A 21,151-nucleotide genomic window follows, 5' to 3' on the forward strand; every position below is an offset into this window, starting at 1 on the left:
GTCATCCGCATGACAAATTAACCTTGCATATAACTGATACAAGGGACCTTTTCTCCAAACAGTACAAAATAGATTTTTAAATCTCAGCTCTCTTAAATGCTACAATTTACATGACTTTGTATATTTAGTCTTTTATCATAATTCTCTGGCACACTCAAGTTGGGAGCCCGTGTAAATTAAAGAAAGAAATAAAAGCAAAGTCTCTATACAAATGTCTGGGCGATGAAACCACTGACTTTGAGATAACATTGAATCCCTGTATGTAAATGGAGGGAGAGCTCAGTAGAGAATTTTATGGTGTTCCAGCTTACTTCCATTATAGTTTTAACTATTACACTCCTGTACACCATGAAACATGTTACAAAGTTTGTCACTGGGGGGTTTAAATGAGATAGTATGTGTTAAGGCTTCTGACATGGCATGGTAGGCATCAACTATTGGATCCGAATCTCAATTTTTGAATATGTGTCTAAAACTCAGTTAATCAGACACAATGCACGCTATTCTTTGAAGTGTCCCCATAAAGTTCTTAGTCACCCACTTGCTGTCTTCCCAAACTGGCATTTTCTACTGCTACCCAATGAACAACTATTACCTTCGTATCATAAGGTTCTAAAATCAGCACATAAGTTAAACACATATAAAATAAACAAATTGTGCCTCTTTTAGGAAATAAAATAGTGTGATTTTTTTTTTTAAAGATTTTATTTATTTATTTGTCAGAGAGAGAGAGAGAAAGCACAAGCATAAGCAGGGGGAGCAGCAGAGGGAGAGGGAGAAGCAAGCTCCCCAGTGAGCAGGGAGCCCTATGCTGGGCTCCATCCCCGGTCCTGGGATTATGACCTGAGCCGAAGATAGACTGAGCCACCCAGGTGCCCCGAAAATAGTGTGATTTAATAGTAATTGTGTTAAGGTAGAGATATAATATACCGACTCTAATACAGCCAATTCTTATTCCCAGCAGTTATGTACTATAAAGTCACAAAGAACACAGAATTAGCAAATACTGAACCACTGTTCCTAGAGGAAATACATACACACATACACACACATATCACACTGACTGCAATCCACATCATAAAAGCAACTCATCCTGGTACATTCTCTTTCCTTTATTTACAAAGGGAAAAAGAGATTCAGAAGTGCTAAGTGATCTGCTGGAACTCAATCCCCAGTGGGAGACGGAGCTCCCTGGGCTCTGCTGCGATACTGCCTAGTCTCCCCCATCTGGTCATCTCTGTCAGAAAGCAGAAACAAGAACACAGCCGGGAACCTCAGCTAAGAACGTCCACGTGGAGTGACTCAAATTTCTCCCCTTTCTTCACAAGTCTACGAATGACCACCAAAGTACCGTAAGTATTAATTTGGGGGTTACAAATCAACTTATTTGCAAATACAAAATGTGTGAAAAATGAGGGTCAACTGTATCTGTTTTTAATGCAGGTTATTTACTATTTAAATAATAACTATAAAAAAGAGCTGACAAGGGGTGCCTGGGTGGCTCAGTGGGTTAAGCCTCTGCCTTCAGCTCAGGTCATGATCTCAGAGTCCTGGGATCGAGCCCCAAGTCCGGCTCCCTGCTCAGTGAAGACTCTGCTTCTCCCTCTCCCTCTGCCCCTCCCGCTGCTCATGCATGTACTCAGGCTCACGTGCGCTCTCTCTTTCTCTCTCAAATAAATAAAATAAAAATCTTAAAAAAGAAAGCATTTTGATCCAAACAGAGTAGAGAAAGTACCGTGTATTTTACCTTGTTTTTGAGCTTGGAAAGGTCTCCCACCTCCATTATGGTACTTTGAGCCCCTATCGGCCACAAAGCCAGAAGATAGAGTCACATTAGTGGGCTGGTTCCTCATTTTCTTAGCATGTTTTCTTTCTTTTGCATTAGACATTTCTGGAAAGAAAGTAATAAATTTAGTACAGGCACAGGGAACTTCCATACAAAAATAGAAATACATGTAGTAAACAAAAATTCATGTAACTCAAAATCTGATTCTTCACTATAACGAATTTTTACTTCTAGGTGGGCTGATAAGATCAAATTGTTATCATGATACTGATCCACAGCAGATTCATCACCAGGGGCACCTCCAGGGGAGCCATGAATGGTATTAACACCAAAAACCCAATTCAACAGGAAAAAAATAAGTCTACTGATGGAAGAGACCATTATTAGTATATTCCAGAATGTATCGCCACATAATTCAATCACACCCAATGTTGACACTGCACAAAGTCTACTGAAAAGAATGAAAAATGAGGTACGAGAGAAGATCCCTCTGCCAAGGCAAAAAATTCTCAGGTGAAACAAGAGCTACCTGAATCATGATCTAGACTACACACTATTCTGATATGATGCCCTCTACAAACACAAAAATTACTGATGCTTTCATTTCTGCCACTGAGACAAGCCCAGCTGTATCTGTAATTCATAACAGTCAAAAGATTTCAATTTAAAACAAGGAAAAAGGACAAAATCCTGTGGGAGCCTCGTGGATTTACTTAGTAGTTCTCAACTCTCAAACTCAACAGCCCCCTTTTTCTTTTTCTTTTTTGGTTTATTTATTTAAAGAGCAGTGGGGAACAGGCAGAGAGAGAGGGAGAGAGAGTCTTGGGCAGACTCCACACTAAGCATGGAGTCCGACATGGGGCTCAACCTCAGGACCAAGATCATAACCTGAGCTAATACCAAGAGTTGAACCCTTTAACCAACTGAGCCACCCGGGCGCTCCTCCCTCTTTTTTTCTGAATGGCCTGCAAACCTGTTTTCTATTTTGAAATGAAATTCATTAATAACATAACCTACCACACATCTAACTTTTACCAATATATACCCTACAATATGTGCCCTAACTATAATGTAAAGGAGAACTAAAAAGTAATTTTAATAAAATAATGTGTACCTTCTGCGTGTAACTATGTCACCACTACTGGGTGACCTTATGTAATAGGGAGACAGTCTGAACTCAGGGGTATAATCACACCACAGACCCCAGTACAGGCACTGCCGCAACCTGGACGGCTGGAGAAGAGGCTTGGAAGCCCCCATGCCATAGTCATTAACTCTCTTCTTAATGACTGCAGGGAATCTGAAGAGCCTGGTGTGAAGGAAGAAAGCTCAGAGTAGCAGAGCCAAGCCGTTCTCTAAGCACTTCAATATTTTAACACCAGTCCTTACTGGTACCTATACATGGAATTACCACGAATGCAACAGCTACAAAGGCAAAGTAATATAGGTGGGTTGTACCAGAGCCTCAAAGAGAAGGCAGCAATGCCACTGGCGACACAGCTTTCCAAACTAGTGAACAGCCCTTGGTAAAGCAGCGAAAGGAAGAGAGGCGGAAGGAGTACAACCCTGTTTTGATTTACAGCACTCCTAGAAAGTTCAGTGTATATTAAAACCATGTAACCGATATTTTGTGCGTTTATGTAAAACAGGTACTGGGCTACTATGGAACTTTCCTGCACACTCCAGCATGTCTAACAACCCTGGTCCCTGCCTGACAAATGCCAGCAATGTTACCCCACTCATTATGCCAAACAAAAACACCTGCAAAAACACACTGCCACATCAAGGTGTGCACCACTCCCACCGAATGCCACGGAATTAACTACCTCCCATTCACTTACTCCCTTCCCAATGCAGGGCTTCATTCAAAACTAAAAGTAACCAGTGTTGCATAGTATTTAAGAACCCTTCCTTTGGAGTTAGAAAAATCTGGATCAAATATGTTCCTTAACACTTTTTATTTATTTATTTTTTTAAGATTTTATTTATTTGACAGACAGAGATCACAAGTAGGCAGAGAGGCAGGCAGAAAGAAGGGAAGGGAAGCAGGCTCCCTGATGAGCAGAGAGCCCGATGCGGGGCTTGATCCCAGGACCCTGAGATCATGACCTGAGCTGAAGGCAGAGGCTTTAACCTTTAACCCACTGAGCCACCCAGGCGCCCCTCCTTAACACTTTTTCGTTACCTAATCTTAGGAAAGTTACTTTCCCTCTTTGAGCCTCAGTCCCCTTTTCTTTAAATGGGAATCATCACAACGTTGCTGTGAGAATAAGGTAATGTACATAACACAATGAGCATGGCACTTTGCAAAAACTAACGGCTTGATATTTGGTAGCTATTACTCTCAAACAGAGGAAAGATAAAACTGAGCAGGCCAAGGGAGGCCAGACCGAAATTACAGAGATTATGTCATTTCACTTTCACCTAAATGAAAGACAACTATGTGTACACCCAAAACCATCTCTCAAATTTAAAAAATATATAGGAAGCAAATGAAGTTCTGCAGAACCAATCAGCTAGTGAATGACATGGCTCGGATCAGTCCGCATTAAGTACCATTCAGAATGATTTCACAAAACAATTTCATTCACCTACTATTATCTACTTGAATCAGAACTTACCCAGCAAGACAGAGCACACGGCCTGGGAAGTATGCTACTGATTCAATCTGGATTTGGATCTACTGAGCACTAAAACAGGCCAGGAGGAGGCTGGGACTCGGGGACTGGGGTAAGCTCTGATACCAGACTGAAAAACTAGCAGATTGAACTAGCAGTGGTCCTCAAACAGTTCTAACAGCAGAAGAGAATAACTATAGATTAGATCCTTATGAGGTCTGAAGATTTTGCTTAAAAATAGCTTCCAGAAGGAATTTTAACTCCTACCTGGACAATCAGGTGAGATTTACATCTATTCCTGATATTCAGTTTGTGTTTTTCCAGTTACTCCTTTAGCTTTAATGAGCACTAAGTAATGCCAGTGTTTTTTACAAATGTGTTTTCCCCAAAATCTTCAAATAAATTGGACACATCATGTTTTTTCACACCACTTACTATCACCTGGTTGACCAGATATACCCCTTTATAATGGACTCCAGTTTGACAACCTGAGCATTAACCAGATGGTCTCTGATTTCTCCTAGATCTAAAAAGTTGGTGATTTGGACTGATATAAAATCTGCCTTAAGAATACAGGTATCTGGGGGAGTGCCTGGGTGGCTCGGCAGGTTAAAGCCTCTGCCTTCAGCTCAGGTCATGATCCCAGGGTTCTGGGATCAAGCCCCACATCGGGCTCTCTGCTCAGCGGGGAGCCTGCTTCCTCCTCTCTCTGCCTGCTTCTCTGCCTACTTGTGATCTCTGTCAAATAAATAAATAAAATCTTAAAAAAAAAAAAAAAGAATACAGGTATCTGGTGCACATGGATGGCTCAGGGGGTTAAAGCCTCTGCCTTCGGCTCAGGTCATGATTCCAGGGACCTGGGATCGAGTCCTGCATCAGGCTCTCTGCTCAGCAGGGAGCCTGCTTCCTCTTCTCTCTCTGCTGCCAGCTTCTCTGCCTACCTGTGATCTCCGTCTGTCAAATAAATAAATAAATAAAATCTTAAAAAAAAAAAAAGAATACAGGTGTCTTGGGGTACCGGGATGGCTCAGTGGGTTGCCAGGATCTTGGGATGCCAGGATCTCAGGGTCCTGGCAGCAAACCCCACATCAGTTCCCTGCCTGCTTCCCCCTCTCTGTCTGTCTGCCTCTCTGCCTACTTGTGATCTCTCTGTCAAATAAATAAATAAAGTCTTAAAAAAAAAAAAAAAAAGAATATGGGTATCTTGGGGCACCTGGGTGGCCCAGTTGGTTAAGTGTCCAATTCTTGGTTTCAACTCAGGTCATGATCTCAGGATTGTGGGATCAAGCCCCCATCTGGCTCCATACTCAGTGTGGAGTCTGCTTGTCCCTCTTCCTCTGCTCCCCGCCCCCACTTACACACATGCTCTCTCTCTCAAATAAATAAATAAATACCTTAATAAAAAAAAAAAAAGATTACAGGGGCACCTGGGTGGCTTAGTGAGTTAAGCCTCTGCCTTCGGCTCAGGTCATGATCTCAGGGTCCTGGAATCGAGCCCCGCATCGGGCTCTCCACTTAGCAGGGAGCCTGCTTCCCTTTCTCTCTGCCTGCCTCTCTGCCTACTTGTGATCTCTCTCTCTGTCAAATAAATAAAATCTTAAGCACTGAGGTAGTGCCATCATCATGCAATGGAAAGAGCACAGGGTTTAAAAAAACAAAAAAGAATACAGGTATCTTGTTTCACAAGAAATATTTTACACAAGTTAAATTATTTGTCATGCCCCAAGAGAACTTCTTTTTTTTTTTTTTTTTAAAGATTTTATTTATTTATTTGACAGAGAGAGAGATCTCAAATAGGCAGAGAGGCAGGCAGAGAGAGAGGAGGAAGCAGGCTCCCTGCAGAGCAGAGAGCCCGATGCGGGGCTCGATCCCAGGACCCTGAGATCATGACCTGAGCCGAAGGCAGCGGCTTAATCCACTGAGCCACCCAGGCGCCCCCCAAGAGAACTTCTTATTTAAAGAATCATATGGTGAATTATTTTGTATTTAAAAGCACCTCTTGGGGCGCCTGGGTGGCTCAGTGGATTAAGCCGCTGCCTTCGGCTCAGGTCATGATCTCGGGGTCCTGGGATCGAGCCCCACATCGGGCTCTCTGCTCTTCAGGGAGCCTGCTTCCTCCTCTCTCTCTGCCTGCCTCTCTGCCTACTTGTGATCTCTCTCTCTCTGTCAAATAAATAAATAAAATCTTTTAAAAAAAAAAAGCACCTCTTAATTGTCCAGTTTAATCAAATTTAACAACCTTTTGGTATCTATCCTGTGCTTATTAGTTTCAGGCTCTGTGTATACAAAGTTGTATGGCTTCTTTCCTTACAGAATTTGGTTGTCTTAAACAGCTAACATTTATGGAAACCTGTGTGTGTTAACCACTATTCTACATGCCTTACTCATTCAATTCTCAAGACTCCATAAGGGAAATACTAGCACCACCTGTATTTTATAAATGAAGAAACTGAAGCACAGAGAGGTAACATAACCTCACCAAGGCCAGTAAGATTGTAAATGTGCTGGGAGTCAAACCAAGCAGTCTGGCTCTAGTCACTATTTTTAAAACCCAAAACAATTAGAAAAAAAGACTACACACATTAAAAAAACAAGTTTTACAGTATGGTACAACAGGTAACTGAATAAGAAGGGAAAACGTGGATCCACAAGAAAAGTCAATGAGAAAATAGGATTTTAGTGGGTTGGAATTTGGATAAGGAAGAAAGAGTATTCAGGAATCTTCTGTGTGATTTCAGGAGCGAGGGCTCTGGATGTCTTGAGTAGGATGAGACAGTAGGAGGGGTAATACTGAGCAGGCCAGGGAAACCATTCTGGAAGTTCTATTTTATTCTGTGCTTGAAGCCCCAAACCAATGAGAAAGCTCTGAAGGCTCTTGAGAAGGAAGTAAGAAAACCAAACCTTTGCAGTATGTAGGACAAAGGAGAAGGAATAACAAGGACTTTCTTAACATTAGGTTTAGAAGCAGGGCAGAACAGGAATCTTACCTGTCTTTTCCACAGTTGTCCCTCCAGCTCCTAGCAATGTGCCTTGCACAAAGCAGGGCTCAGTGTGTATTTGTTGAGTGTAAACCTGCACGCATAAACGGAGTGAAGCATGCCTATGATGCCTTTATTAACAGAATAAGAAATACCTGGCCAAGTACCACGTCTTCTGACACGGCATGGCTATCTGCCAAGAGACCAGCCTATCTTCCTTTTTGAAATCAGACCCCAGTCACTAGGGCTCGGTTCAGATCTAATGAGAATGCGTAGAGCTCTTGCAAAGCTGGAGGAGCACCCAGGAATGGGAACATGGGAGGGAAGGACGGTGGACGACGCCCAGATCTCAGCGCGGTCCCCTTAATGACTCAACTCATTCCTTCAAAGTGCCTGGCAGGACCCGGGCGCAAGCCCATTCCAAGGGCGGCTTCCGCCCGGCGGGACAATACGGGGAAAGGACAAATGCAGGGGGGCTTGAGCTCAGGGGCCGAAGGAGGCACGGGGCGGCAAGCCGGGCCCAGGCGCAGGCTGCCAGGGAAGAAGAGGTCAGGGGTGTCCGAGGGAAAACTGGGAGGAGAGCTGGGCCGGTGCGCGGGCCGTCGCCCACTTCCCCCAAACTCGCGGGTCCTGAGGCACACCAGCCCCTCACGACCTACCTGCCAGAGGCTCTGAGGGAGGAATCCAGGGCTCCCCGGGTCAGAATGACAAGGCTCTGCGACTGTCCCGTCTGTGGAGACGTGTGCGGCGAGCAATCTGCACAGCGCATGCGCCAATGCACTCGCGGCCTCCACATGGCCGGGAACCTGGCTGAGACTACAAGTCCCAGAATGCCGAGCGAACTCGCTCCGGAGAAGAGTTACTGCGGAGACTGGCCTCTACGCTGGTTAGTCCTGGTGAGACGCTACTACAGGCGGTGTACCGGTTTGTTCTCTTGAAGGGACAGCAAGCAAAAAGGGTTAGCCATGGCGTCTCTGATAAGAAAGGTGATCAGCACTGCGAAAGCCCCAGGGGCCATTGGTCCCTACAGGTAATGAGACGTGTGGGGGCGCGGATGCACTCTGGGCATGTGGGGTCGGGGGCCGGAGCGGCGGCCACTCCGGGGCAGAGCTGGCGCCGGCCTCTGGCTTCATCTGGTCTAACCTGCTCGAACTCGCTGAATCCGGGAAACAACTCTGGAAAGAGGCAGAGCACCCGGAGATCCATAGAGCGGGAGCCTGTGCTCCCAGGGACTCTGTCCCGGACCTGGAGGGCCAGAGCGCTTCGACGGCCATAAGCGGTCAGGTTTTGAAAAAAAATTTTTTCGGTAACCATTTTATCGAGATATAATTCACATACTCATAAAATTCACCCCTTTAAAGGGTACAATTCAGTGATTTTTTTTAGAATTATACCGACAAAGTAGTGCAACCATCACCACTATATAGTCTCCGAATATTTTAATCGTCTCCAAAAAAACAAACAAAAAACCCATACCCATTAGCAGTCACTCCCCAGTCTTTTCCCCTAACCCCTGGCAACCGCTAATCTATTTTCAGTTTCTGTGAATTTGCCTGTTCTGGACTTCTTGGGTAAATGACTACAACATGTGGGCTTTATGACTGACTGCTTCCATTTTAGCATAATATTTGGTCTAACCCTCTCTTAATTAAAAGGAGTAAATTCCATGAGCAGATGTGGGTGTCCATCTGGAGAGAGCTGAATTCTTTTGACAGAAATGCTTAGCAAATGCATGCTCATCTACCGAAGGCACTTTTTTTTACGACCATACCAAAATGCATTGGGATGTTTATGAATTCATTGCCCATGCTCATTTCCCACTAATAAAGTCAGATACAAATCACAACAAAAATCGTTTACTAAGATTGCCTAGACATGCTCTAGCTAACTGTATATATACTGGCCAGAAACTCTACCCTGTGTACATGCATTTCCACTTGTCAGAAGTGCTGCAAATATAAAAAGGTTAATTTCTTTTTTAAAAAATCCTTCTTTTTTTCCTTAAAACGTCTCAGCTTTAAAACAGTTAGATCCGGGGCGCCTGGGTGGCTCAGTGGATTAAGCCACTGCCTTCGGCTCGGGTCATGATCTCAGGGTCCTGGGATCGAGCCCCGCATCGGGCTCTCTGCTCCGCAGGGAGCCTGCTTCCTCCTCTCTCTCTGCCTGCCTCTCTGACTACTTGTGATCTCTCGCTCTGTCAAATAAATAAATAAAATCTTTAAAAAAAAAAAAAAATTAGATCCGATCTGATGCTTTCTTGGAGACGTTTTTCCCTTAATATAATTTTTATTTTAAATTCTTCGCTAAAGTATACAGTGTAAACCTTTTCTCATTTTTCCTTTTTAAAATATAGTATATGTTCACTATTAAAAGAACCACAGATGGAAAACTTCTACAACTGAAACACTTCAGCTATGATAGGCATATATTGAGCACCTACTGTAGGCCAGGCACTGCAGAAGCTACCAAAAAATGTGTAAGAAAGCAGTGTGAAAGATACTCGGGCATGTGGGGAAAGAAAAAGAAACCTTTTCATTTGGTGCATGCATCATGACAACTAACCTTCTTCTTTGAGTCCTCCTTCATTTTGCAAAAAGAAAACTCAACCTGAAAGTGAACTTGTCCAAGGTCAGATAGTTCGTAAGTGGCAGAGCTTGATTTGAACAAGCCCCAGCTCCCTCTTCTATACCACATTTGCTGTGAGAAATGACACTTAGAGGTGCAGAACAATAATTACTATAGCAGGGTTAGAAACAAAATGCAGTGGGAGTAAAGGGAGGGGGTGAGGAGTGAGAAAAGAGAAGAAAGAAATTCATGGAACTTGGGCAGAGGAAGAAAAAGATCTAGGAGGGCTCCTGCAAGAGGTAGTCCTTGAGCTGGGTTTTGAAGGTTCTGTTTGCCATCTGTGTAGTACTGTTTTAAATGATTTTTAAATTACTTTGTTAAGGAATTAAGCGGGAAGTCAGAGGGAAGGACATGAGGCATAGTTGTAGAAGAATACATGGCATAAAGATATTTTGGAGGAAATTTTAGTAATCCAACTACGACTTCTCTTTTTTTTTTTCCATTTGCCAAATCTGTGTACCACCTGTATCATAATTTATTCAGCATTTTTATTTAAGCAGGCTCACTTTAACAAAATTAAAAAGGAAATTTTACAGCAGTACTCTAAATAGAAGACAACCCAGTGGAAGGCAACAGAAAAAAAAAATAAGCTCAATTAAATAAAAAAGCATAATTAAATCCTAGGAAGCTGCTGCAGTTGGCTCAGAACCTGAAGCCAGCTCTCTTTGTTAGAAGTGATATATATCTTTTTTTCTAAAATTGATCTCTTTTCTCCTTGATGTAATCAGAGGATTGATGTTGTAATTGCTAACATTTATTGATGCTCACTGAGCACAAGGCACTGTTCTAGGTGCTTTAATGCTTTATGTGCAGTTATTATGACAGTACTTATTTTTCAGATGAAGAAACTGATAGACACATGGTTAAATAAGTTGCCGGAGGTCAACCACCAAGATGGGATGTGACAGAATTTGAACTTAGGCAGAGCTCTAGAGCTCAATCTTCATCATTTAGTTTTCTGTCTCCTACCATGGAGGAACTCAAAGAGAATTTAAAAAGGAATCCTTTCCTTACTGTGATTCAGTTTGCATGTGACCTATACTTTGGGAAACCCTGATTCAGAGTTAGACTTTGACTCTGAATTGTTGTTTTGTCTCCTGCTAAAAATTAGCTTTTAGCAAAGTCTGGATTGTGATCCTTCCCAACTCTAACCTGGAGAGTAGAAACTTTATTTTGTAGGTACTGAAGAGCCTTCAGATGTTTTTGAAGAGGAAGTGACATGATCAGTTTTCTTTTAAGAGTACTCTAATAATTATTTGGGAAGGACATTATGACTAGTTCAGGAGATATTACAAGAAAAGTAAAAAATCAGTAATCTTTTTCCTCCTCTGCCCTGTTTCTTCTTCCTCCATTACCCACTGGTTTTACGTCAGAGCAAAAGCAACCCTTACCAGAAACAAACACAAAGTGATTATAGGACCTGGAGCATAGACCTTCCTCAAGTGTTCTTTGTTAAAGAAAGCAAGCATAAAAAAAAAAAGAAAGAAAGAAAGAAAGCAAGCATAACAGCAGTATTCCTGATTGACCTGATGTCAGCTAACTTTATAAAGCTGCAAGGGGGAAAAAAAGGGAATCAAATGAATATACCAGTGTGATTAAAGACAAAACATCAACCAGCTTCACTATGGGGGGACTTCCTAGGACGTTGTTCTCTTGTGCTTTTTCCCTATCCAGAGATCATACAAGGCCACTAAAAATGGTGCTAATATTCAATATTTTATCTTGAAGAAAACCACACTCCAACTAACTAGTCATATCCTGATAAAGTTAATTGGACATATTTGAAGAACCATTTGGAAACCAATTTCTGTGTATGGAGTTGGTAGTGAGCACAGTTTGAAAATTCTGGTCTTAAGGAAGAATTCAAATGTGTCGAACCTCCAGTCCCTGGCCTTGTGACAGACAGGGTGTTGTCACCAATTAGCTAATCAGCTCAGCGCATTTCACTTTTCAAAATCAGGACAGAACCTTGAGAGATTTCAACATCACATTGCCTTGCTTTCCATTTTGCAACACACCACCCAAATAGTCATGAAATTTGGAAGTGATAGTCCAGGGGGCATAGATTATAGTATGAGAATTATTACTAAGATGGTTTTGAAAGTGTTATTACCCTTTGACCTGGAAATGGAACAATAGACTTTGAAATTTTTTGGAGTCTAATGACTTGTCTGTGGATAGTAGGATGCTATGATCAGAGGGTCAGCTATTTAATTTGTGAACAATCTCTTTACTAATCTGTAAGAGATTAACTCACATAGGTCAGATAGTCTTTAACATCTGTTAATTTTCTGAGAATAAATGAACTCCTTTTACTATCACAAATTTTTTGACCAATGGTAATGTATATGAGCTTAATCTATGTTTCATATATGGGGAGAGCTAAAATTACTTTTGCAAAGGGCCTAGGGTATCCTAGTTCTACGATCCTAGTTCTACGCAGGACAGTTAATAAGAAACCTTGTTAGCTGATGATACTTTTCAACCTGAGGAAAGCTTACACATTAACAAATTCAGTAGTTACCTGTTTCTGGGCCAGGGTGAAAGCCAGATAGTTGAGAAGAATTTCTAGATTTTCTAAATCTTGTTACCAAGTTTAAATCTACCCTCTTCCACGCTTCAAAGCCCACACAATAAGCCAGTAGGTCTGCTAAAAAGATTCTTTACTGACAGCCAAAGTCATTTAAGCTAGTAAGTCATTAGCAAAACATCAACAAGAAGGTATTGTGTGCCCACTAAGTGCAAGGAGTCACCTTGGTCCTGTGCAGCGGGAGACAGTGGGACACAGCTTTTGTAGTCAGGGAGTTTACAGTCTGGCATACCCCAGAGATAAGATAACAGACTGAGCTATGCTGTGAGGCAGGATCCTGCACACAGTACAGGAATAGCTCCTCTGAGGTTTAGATGAAAAAAAGGCTTAGTTACCTGCCCAGGGAAAATATGTGTGTGATGGGTTTCAGTGTAGTTTTGTTTACAATAGCAAAATACTTGAATCAAAAGTAACTAGCTAAAGTATGTCCATACGGTGAAATACTACACAACTGTTAAAAGAATAAGGATGTATTTTTTATACAGTTATGGGAAGATCCTGATAACACTGTTGAGCGAAAAAAGCAAAATGTAGAGAACTGTTTAATATACTACATGTTGTATTTTAAAAAGAGCTTAGTATACTACATGTACAAACAGGAAGAAGATAAATATATTCATTTTTATTCACATATAAATGAAGAAACTTTGGAAGAATATGTCAAGAAGAGCACTGGTTATCTGTAGGGACTGGAAATGAAGCAGGAGGAAGATAAAGAAAGAAGGGAGGAGATTTTTCACTCAGATTCTTTGAATAGTTTCTAGATTTGGTTAACCATGTGAATGTTTTCTTCTTCAAAAAATTTTAAAAATTTAGAGGGGCCCCTGGCTGGCTCAGTTGATAAACTCTTGATCTCAGAGTTACAGGTGTAAGCCCCACATCGGGCACAGAGCTTACATACATCCATACATACATAAATGCCATTGTTTAAATTATAAAGAAAAAAACATATGCTCAGGAAAATCAGGGGAAACATCATGAAATAAAAGAAAGCTTGGAGCATATTGGAAAACCATAGGGAACTAGAAGATTAGAAATGAGGATGTAATATTAGAAACAAAAAATTAGAAATGAGAAGATGCTGTTTCTAGATAAGCATGGAAATGGTACAACATATTTTACTTCTGAATTTAAACTGCTACTAAGGTGTCTTTATCAAATTTTAGAAATGGTGGCACTTACTACCACTGAATTTTGTACCTAAAAATCGTTAAAATGGTAAATACCTTTTACTACAGCTAAAAAGAGAGAGGGGATTTCTTTATCCAAAAAGTTTTTTTAAAAATTGAGGTTGATTTGTTTGGTTTTTTTTCAGGTCTCAGTGTGGCTTATTCTGTTTCTTGTTATTTTATCCTAATTCTGAAATTTAGTGTCCTCATTACACAAGTCATTTCCAAAAGCAAGCACTTGGCAGAAATGAAGTGTGTACCCTTCCAGATGAATCTTGTCTGAGAATAATTACTTCTTTCCTTAGGGTGCTTTTAGCGTTGCATTTTTGTTGTTGTTTCACAGCTCTACTGAGGTATAAGTTATATTAAAATTCACCCTTTTTTTTAAATTCCCCCATTTTTAAGTGTAGAGTTCCATGAGTTTTTGTAGGTGTCTACACTCATGTATCTGACACCACAGGCAAGCTTCAGCTTATTTCCATCACCCCAGAAAAACTCCCTCATACTGTACATTTGTGGTCAATCCCCACTGACCCAGGAAGCCACTAATCTACTTTCTGCTGCTATTGTGTCTTTTCTGGAATTTCATGGAAGTGGAATCAAATACTATGTATCCTTTGGTTGGATCTCTCTGGGGTTTTTTTAATTTTTTTTTAATTTTTTAAATTTTTTTAAATATTTTTTTAAATGTTTTGTTTTTCTTTTTTGCTCTCATGAATAATGCTGTTCTGAACATTCCATATAAGGTCTTTGGACATATATTTTCATTTATTTTGGGAGGTTGCCTAGGAAAGAAATTGCTGGGTTGCATGTTAAGTATATGTTTAAGTTTTTAGGAAACTTGTGCTCGCTTCGGCAGCACATATACTAAAAGTTTTTAGGAAACTTGCCAAACTGTTTGCCAAAGTGTGTACTGTTTTGCATTCCCACCAGCAATGTATAGGGTTCTGGTTGCTTCCCATCTTCACCAGTACTTACTATTACCAGTGACCTCTACTTGTGGATAGTGGTATCTATTATGGTTTTGCACTACATTTTTCTAATGAGTAATAATGTTGAACTCCCTAGCTCTTCATGTGTCTTCTTTTATGAAATATCTTTTCAAATCACTTGCCCATTTTTTATTGGGTTATCTTCTCTTACTGTATTATAAGAGTTCTTTATATATTCTAGATACAAGTTCTTTATTGGATATATGTTTTGCAAATCTTTTCACCCAATCTGTGACCTCTATTTTCATTTTCTTAAAGATCTCTTTCAAAAAGCTCTTCTTTTTGGGGCGCCTGGGTGGCTCAGTGGGTTAAACCTCTGCCTTCGGCTCAGGTCGTGATCCCAGCGTCCTGGGATCGAGCCCCGCATTGGGCTCTCTGCTCCGCAGGGAGCCTGCTTCCTCCTCTCTCTCTGCCTGCCTCTCTGCCTGCCTCTCTGCCTAGTTGTGATTTCTCTCTGTCAAATAAATAAAATATTTTTTAAAAAAGCTAGTCTTTTTAATTTTAATGAAGTCCAATTATTAACTATTTTATTTGACATTTTGTGCTTTATGTGTCTTAGCAAAGAAATCTTTGAGCATTGAATTTTGTATTTTGTATCTTATACATACACCCAGTCTCTCTCTATTGCAGTCAAGCTGTGTTAGTCGACAGGACCATTTACATTTCGGGACAGCTGGGCATGGACCCTGCAAGTGGACAGCTTGTGCCAGGAGGGGTGGCAGAAGAAGCCAAACAAGTAAGTCATTTTTCACAGTTGAAATTCTCTATTTTACTGCTTTTTCATGATAAGCATCCACTTGGCTGACTTTTTTAGAGATTATCAGATAACTGGCTTTAGAGTTACTTACTGATTAATTGAAGACAGTTGTATGTCAGTAGAAAGTTCAAAATTTGAGGAATCATTTAACAAGCAAAAAAAAGTCTACCATCTAAGGTGACTTCAAACCTGAATTATTGGGTAGTCACTAAACTGTGGTTATCCTTTTACAGTATATACGTATTATCGAATCCTATTATATACCTAAAACTGATACAATATTTTGTGTCCATTATCTCAGTAAAATTACTTAACTCTCAAAGTATTGAAATCAGATAGTATCTTGTCACTTCTACATGGATTGGGATTTTTTTTTTTAAGATTTTATTTATGGGGTGCCTGCATGGCTCAGTCAGGTAAGCATCTACCTTCATCTGAGGTCATGATCCCAGGGTCCTAAAATCAAGCCCCATGTTAGGCTCCCTGCTCAGTGGGGAGTCTGCCTCTGCCTCTCCCCCTGCTAATGGTCTCTCTCTCAGATAAAGAAATAAAATCTTTGAAAACAAATAAATTTATTTGTCAGAGAGAGAAAGAGAGAGCACAAGCAGGGGGAATGGCAGCCAGAGGGAAAAGCAGGCTCCTCGCCAAGCAAGGAGCCCAGTGCAGGGCTCAATCCCAGAACCCTGGAATCGTGACCTGAGCTGAAGGCAGACGCTTAACAGACTGAGCCACCAGGCATCCCTGGATTGAGAAATTTCTTATCAGGGCCACTGACCCGCAAGAAAAACACCACAAAAATAAAAGTTAACATTTGTTAGTAAGAACTATCAAAGATGATGTGTAATGTGTTTTTCTAAATAAGAGTGGGGAGTACAATTCTAATCCAATAAATAGAATTAAATTATAATTTTATGCATTCACTGAGTCATTTGTATTATCCAAAGACACAAAACAACCCAAATGTCTGTCCATAAGAACTAGTGAAATAGGGGCGCCTGGGTGGCTCAGTGGGTTAAAGCCTCTGCCTTCGGCTCAGGTCATGATCCCAGGGTCCTGGGATTGAGCCCCACGTCGGGCTCTCTGCTCCGCAGGGAGCCTGCTTCCTCCTCTCTCTCTGCCTGCCTCTCTGCCTAGTTGTGATTTCTCTCTGTCAAATAAATAAAATATGAAAAAAAAAAAAAAAAGAACTAGTGAAATAAATCATGCTGGAGCCATACAATTGAATTAATGCGGAAAAGTCCCCCAAGGTAAATTGTTACGCGATAAAATAAAAGCAAGGTGCGAAACAGTTTACACAGTGTGCTACCATCTGTAAGTGTGTGCACGTTCCCGTTCATGCTGGTATAAGCACTGACTGTCTCCACAATGATACACAAGAAACCAGAAGCAGTGATTCCCTCTGAAGGAAACTGGGGAGGAGGGCAGTCAGGGTGAGAGACATCCTTTCAATGGATATGCTTTTTAATAGCTTTTGAATTTTTTGCCGTATCTGTATGTTACCTATTTAGAAGATGGATTTTAAATATATATATATCAAATATTATAACGTGACCAGTAAAGTGGAGGGGAGCAATGAATTGAAAAAAAATAATACGTTAAGGAAAGAGTGAAAAACATGTTTTTCCAAAGTGCAGAGTGTCGAACATATACCTAGTTTACTGATATTTTTTGAGAAAAAGATAAAAGTACTCTTTAAAGTGAATTTTTGCTGTAAAAGAAAATATGTTTTAATCTTGGAACACTGAAAAAAATTAAATTAAATTAAAAATAAATGAATAAAAGAAAGTATGTCTTAAAACTCCCAGCTCATACTTATTCTCCAAGTGATGATTAGAAACCCCAGGAGCTTTCTCTGTTTCAGCTGAGTGGACATCGGCTGAGAACTTCACACGCTCCAACACTGAAGAAGAAACTTCAGTCTAGTCTTTCTACTCAAAAAAGGAGGCAAAGTCTCCCTGTATTTCAGAAAGATCCATTTCTGTTAAGCAAAAGCCAAGAAGCAATTCGTTTGTGTAAAGGTGGCCTAGAAAGAGTAGAATTTCCTAGAAAGGGAGAATTTTTCTGCAGCGTAAGCTATTCGAGGGGTTATTAGCAAAAATTGATTAATTGCATTGAACTGAAGCTTTACTATAACATTAGTGCCCTTGGCCTTTCTTGCCTTGCTTCCTAGGCTCTTAAAAACATGGGCGAAATTCTGAAAGCTGCGGGCTGTGACTTCACTAACGGTGAGCGACTTGACACTCCTTCAGATTACTGCTTGATGTTTCTGCGGGCTTTTGGAAGAACACAGAGCACCCAGTAATACATCGTGCCACATCTTCCTTGCTTTTGAGAGTTGTTTTAATTTCAGGCCCATTTTAATCCAGACAGTCAGAACTCTGTGTTTCTCTAAGTAATATTTTGGGGGAGACCAAACAGCCAAACCTACTAACAATGTATGTATCTTCTAGTGGTAAAAACAACTGTTTTGCTGGCTGACATGAATGACTTCAACACTGTCAATGAAGTCTACAAACAGTGTAAGTAATCTGGCTTTACTACTGTATCCCATTTTAACAAGAAATGAATCTGTTAACCTTATTGAGTGTCGGTTATGCATCAAGAGTGATAGGAGATGCTAAAGAAATGGTCATAGATTCTGTCCCAAAAGAACAGTCAGATTGAGAACATGCAGTGAGGCCCCATGAAAAAGATCTAAGACATTTCTGTGGCACTCCCTAGGAGAATATACTACAACCCTACGAATTCATTTTCCCAAAGCTTAATATTGTTACACACCTCTCAGGTTTTTTAAAGCCCTCCTAATGATTTTTTTAACGCAGAGATTATATTTTTTACTGCTGTGATAAGGCCTCACCACCATCTCTGTTCGGGCTCTCAGAATCATTAGCTGGTTCATTAACATTTTTTATGCTTTGGTTTCCTCACATGCAAAATGGGGATAAAGCTTTAAAGGGTTGTTGGGATGCTTAAATAAGAGTTCATATAGCAATAAGTATTGCTTCAAACATAAGATCCTGTTCATATCAAACAAGATCAAAGTCTCAAAGGATGTACTTTCATTTTTTTCCAGAAAGCGAAGGCATTTTAAAAAGTATCCAATATCATAGGAATCCTAGGGCAAAATATTTTATCAAATAGATATGAAAGTGAGCTTTTCTTAGTGTTGCTTATATCTAAGAATGGACAGATCTCTGAAGCACCTACCAGAGTCTTGGTTGTGTAGTCACAATACAGTGTCCGAAAACTAAAATGAAATTCTTTTACATTCAGATTTCAAGGGTAGTTTTCCTGCAAGAGCTGCTTACCAGGTTGCTGCTTTGCCCAAAGTAAGTACACCTTAAGCTGACTAATGTACATTGTTGTAAATTTCTATGTTGTTTTCTGAGTATAACAAACAAAGCACTTTGGCAGGAAATTTTTTAAAGGAAAAAAAGGAATAATCTCTGATTTCCAGGATCTTAAAGACTAAAAGGAAATACCCAATATTATATGCGGGGCGGTGGGGGGGGGGTGTTAAGAAACTTGAGAAATTTTTAAAATTTGTCTTAAAAATTAAAAAAATGAGAACTCAGGGTCACACATGAACATGAACACAACAGAATCAGAGGGACTTGAATTGTAAGAAAAAGTAAAATAGCAGCTGTATTGTTTTCACATACTTAAGAGACTATACCCTGAGCCAGGGTAGTGAGCTGTGCAATAAAAAATTTACATTGAGGGGAGCCCGAGTGGCTCTGTGGGTTAGGCCTCTGCCTCCAGCTTAGGTCATGATCTCAAGGTCGTGGGATTGAGCCCTGCATCGGGCTCTCTACTTAACAGGGAGCCTGCATCCCCCTCTCTCTCTGCCAGTCTCTCTGCCTATGTGTGATCTCTCTCTTTAAATAAATAAATAAAATCTTTTTTTTTTTAAAATTCACTTGCATAACGAAACATCCAGACTTCCATTCGAAAAATAATCTCAAAACTTGTGGCCCACATATTTTCTCACCATTGTTACTGTGATATTTGAATGTGGTGAGAAGCCCCTAGCAGCACAATATTCCTGCCTACAAAAAAAGCAGCCTACTGACTTCCCTATAAAGAAAATTTATCTCCTGTGAGTGGTATGTTTATTGTTTTAATCGGTTGTTACTTGGAGTGGTCAGTATTCTCAAACTTTACTAAGGTATTGGGTGTAGTAGAAGGAGCTCTGAACTTGGTATCGTAAGACATGGGTTTGAACCTCTGCCATTTAGCATGGTGTCCTGGGACAGGTTAAAACCCCCTCTCCAAGCCTCCATGTATCATTGTCTGGATGGAAGGGAGAACACTGTCTAACAGAGCTGCCCAGAGCGTCCTGGGAGCTAAGGCGCACGAGCACATCTGGCGTGGGAGCCTGGCCTGTCTGGGCTGCTCCGTGGATGCTTCCCTATCCTTCCCTTCTTTGAAAAATGTAACATTAATAATGCTGTATCACTATCAGTTGTATATGTTTTTAGTAGGTATTCTAGCTCTCTTTTCATTTGTAAAACATTACCTACCCGTTGCTTGATGATTTTCCTTGCAGGGAGGCCGTGTGGAGATTGAGGCAGTGGCTGTCCAAGGACCTCTGACAACAGCATCGCTCTAAGTGGGTCCAGCGTTATTTAGTCTGGAATTTTAACAATGTTTTCAGATTAACATCTTAATTTTTACAGTTGACCTTGGAAAGCGTATGGTTGACTTAAAACATTTGAGGCCATTATGGAAATACCATATAATAAGGGAATTAAGCCTGAACTGGGGATCAGATGACAACTCCAGTTACTGGTGTCATAAATCACATGCACACTCATGCTCCTGGATGTGGGGAAAGAGACGCTCGTTACATCTTTACACAAATAAATGAAAGGAAAGGGGAATAAATCGTAAGAAAGAGGGGTTACTATACCTGATAATTAAGAGCACATGCAATTCAGTTAAATCCTGTTAATTGAATGATGTGAAATACTTAGTTCTCACATGAGCTGTATAATTCTGCTTTACTTGAGTAAAATTAAAGTACTAAAATTTGAATGGTTAAAGTGAAGGAGAAGAAAGTGGACCACAATTTTAATAGATAATTTTTCTAATTAATAGATATTTTTCTAATGGAAATAAAACAGACATAAAGATTTTCCTTGGTGTGATTTTGTTCATTTATTTTTTAACAGTTTAATTTGTACTGTAAAACACATTACCGGCGCCTGGGTGGCTCAGTGGGTTAAAGCCTCTGCCTTTTGCTCAGGTCATGATCTCAGGGTCCTGGGATCGAGCCCCGCATCGGGCTCTCTGCTCAGCAGGGAGCCTGCTTCCTCCTCTCTCTCTCTCTGCCTGCCTCTCTCCCTACTTGTGATCTCTATCTGTCAAATAAATAAATAAAATCTTTAAAAAAAAAAAAAAAGCACATTACCTAATTGGGGGGGGGGACCATGAAGTTAAAACCCCAGCTATTTTTTTCTCAAAACTTAATTCTGACTTTGTACATTTCTAAACTATTGTAATCAGGCTATGTATAATCATTTTGTGTTTGCTCCTGTAAAGTCTTTTAATTTAGAAGACTGCTAACATGAACACCTCCTTGCTGTAGGATAAATTCCAGCACAGAAGCATATAGATTAAAAAGGTAGAAATAG

At 40.6% G+C, this 21,151-nt stretch overlaps 2 protein-coding genes across 4 annotated transcripts in view; one reads left to right on the forward strand and one right to left on the reverse strand.

The window, feature by feature from the left end:
• POP1 (POP1 homolog, ribonuclease P/MRP subunit) overlaps positions 1-8,130 on the reverse strand; it is a 39,257-nt gene extending 31,127 nt beyond the window's left edge. For 2 of the 3 annotated variants that reach the window (XM_046021098.1, XM_046021080.1), the window contains exons 1-3: positions 8,042-8,119; positions 7,392-7,476; positions 1,748-1,891 (exon numbers count right to left, since the gene is read on the reverse strand). In XM_046021098.1, coding sequence (XP_045877054.1) covers positions 1,748-1,889 — 142 coding nt within the window. In that variant the 5' untranslated portion in view covers positions 1,890-1,891; positions 7,392-7,476; positions 8,042-8,119. Of the gene's footprint in view, positions 1-1,747; positions 1,892-7,391; positions 7,477-8,041 lie in introns of all 3 variants that reach the window. The other variant, XM_046021089.1, reaches the window with a different exon arrangement.
• A 110-nt stretch (positions 8,131-8,240) lies between these two features.
• RIDA (reactive intermediate imine deaminase A homolog) lies at positions 8,241-20,655 on the forward strand. Its single transcript, XM_045993642.1, has 6 exons — positions 8,241-8,412; positions 15,389-15,494; positions 17,686-17,740; positions 17,966-18,034; positions 18,789-18,844; positions 20,065-20,655. Exons 1-6 carry the CDS (start codon positions 8,348-8,350, stop codon positions 20,125-20,127), a joined length of 414 nt encoding a protein of 137 aa, XP_045849598.1. The 5' UTR covers positions 8,241-8,347; the 3' UTR covers positions 20,128-20,655.
• The last annotated feature ends 496 nt before the right edge of the window (positions 20,656-21,151 follow it).

This window comes from Meles meles, chromosome 1 (genome assembly GCF_922984935.1).
Source record: "Meles meles chromosome 1, mMelMel3.1 paternal haplotype, whole genome shotgun sequence".
NCBI lineage: Eukaryota > Metazoa > Chordata > Mammalia > Carnivora > Mustelidae > Meles > Meles meles.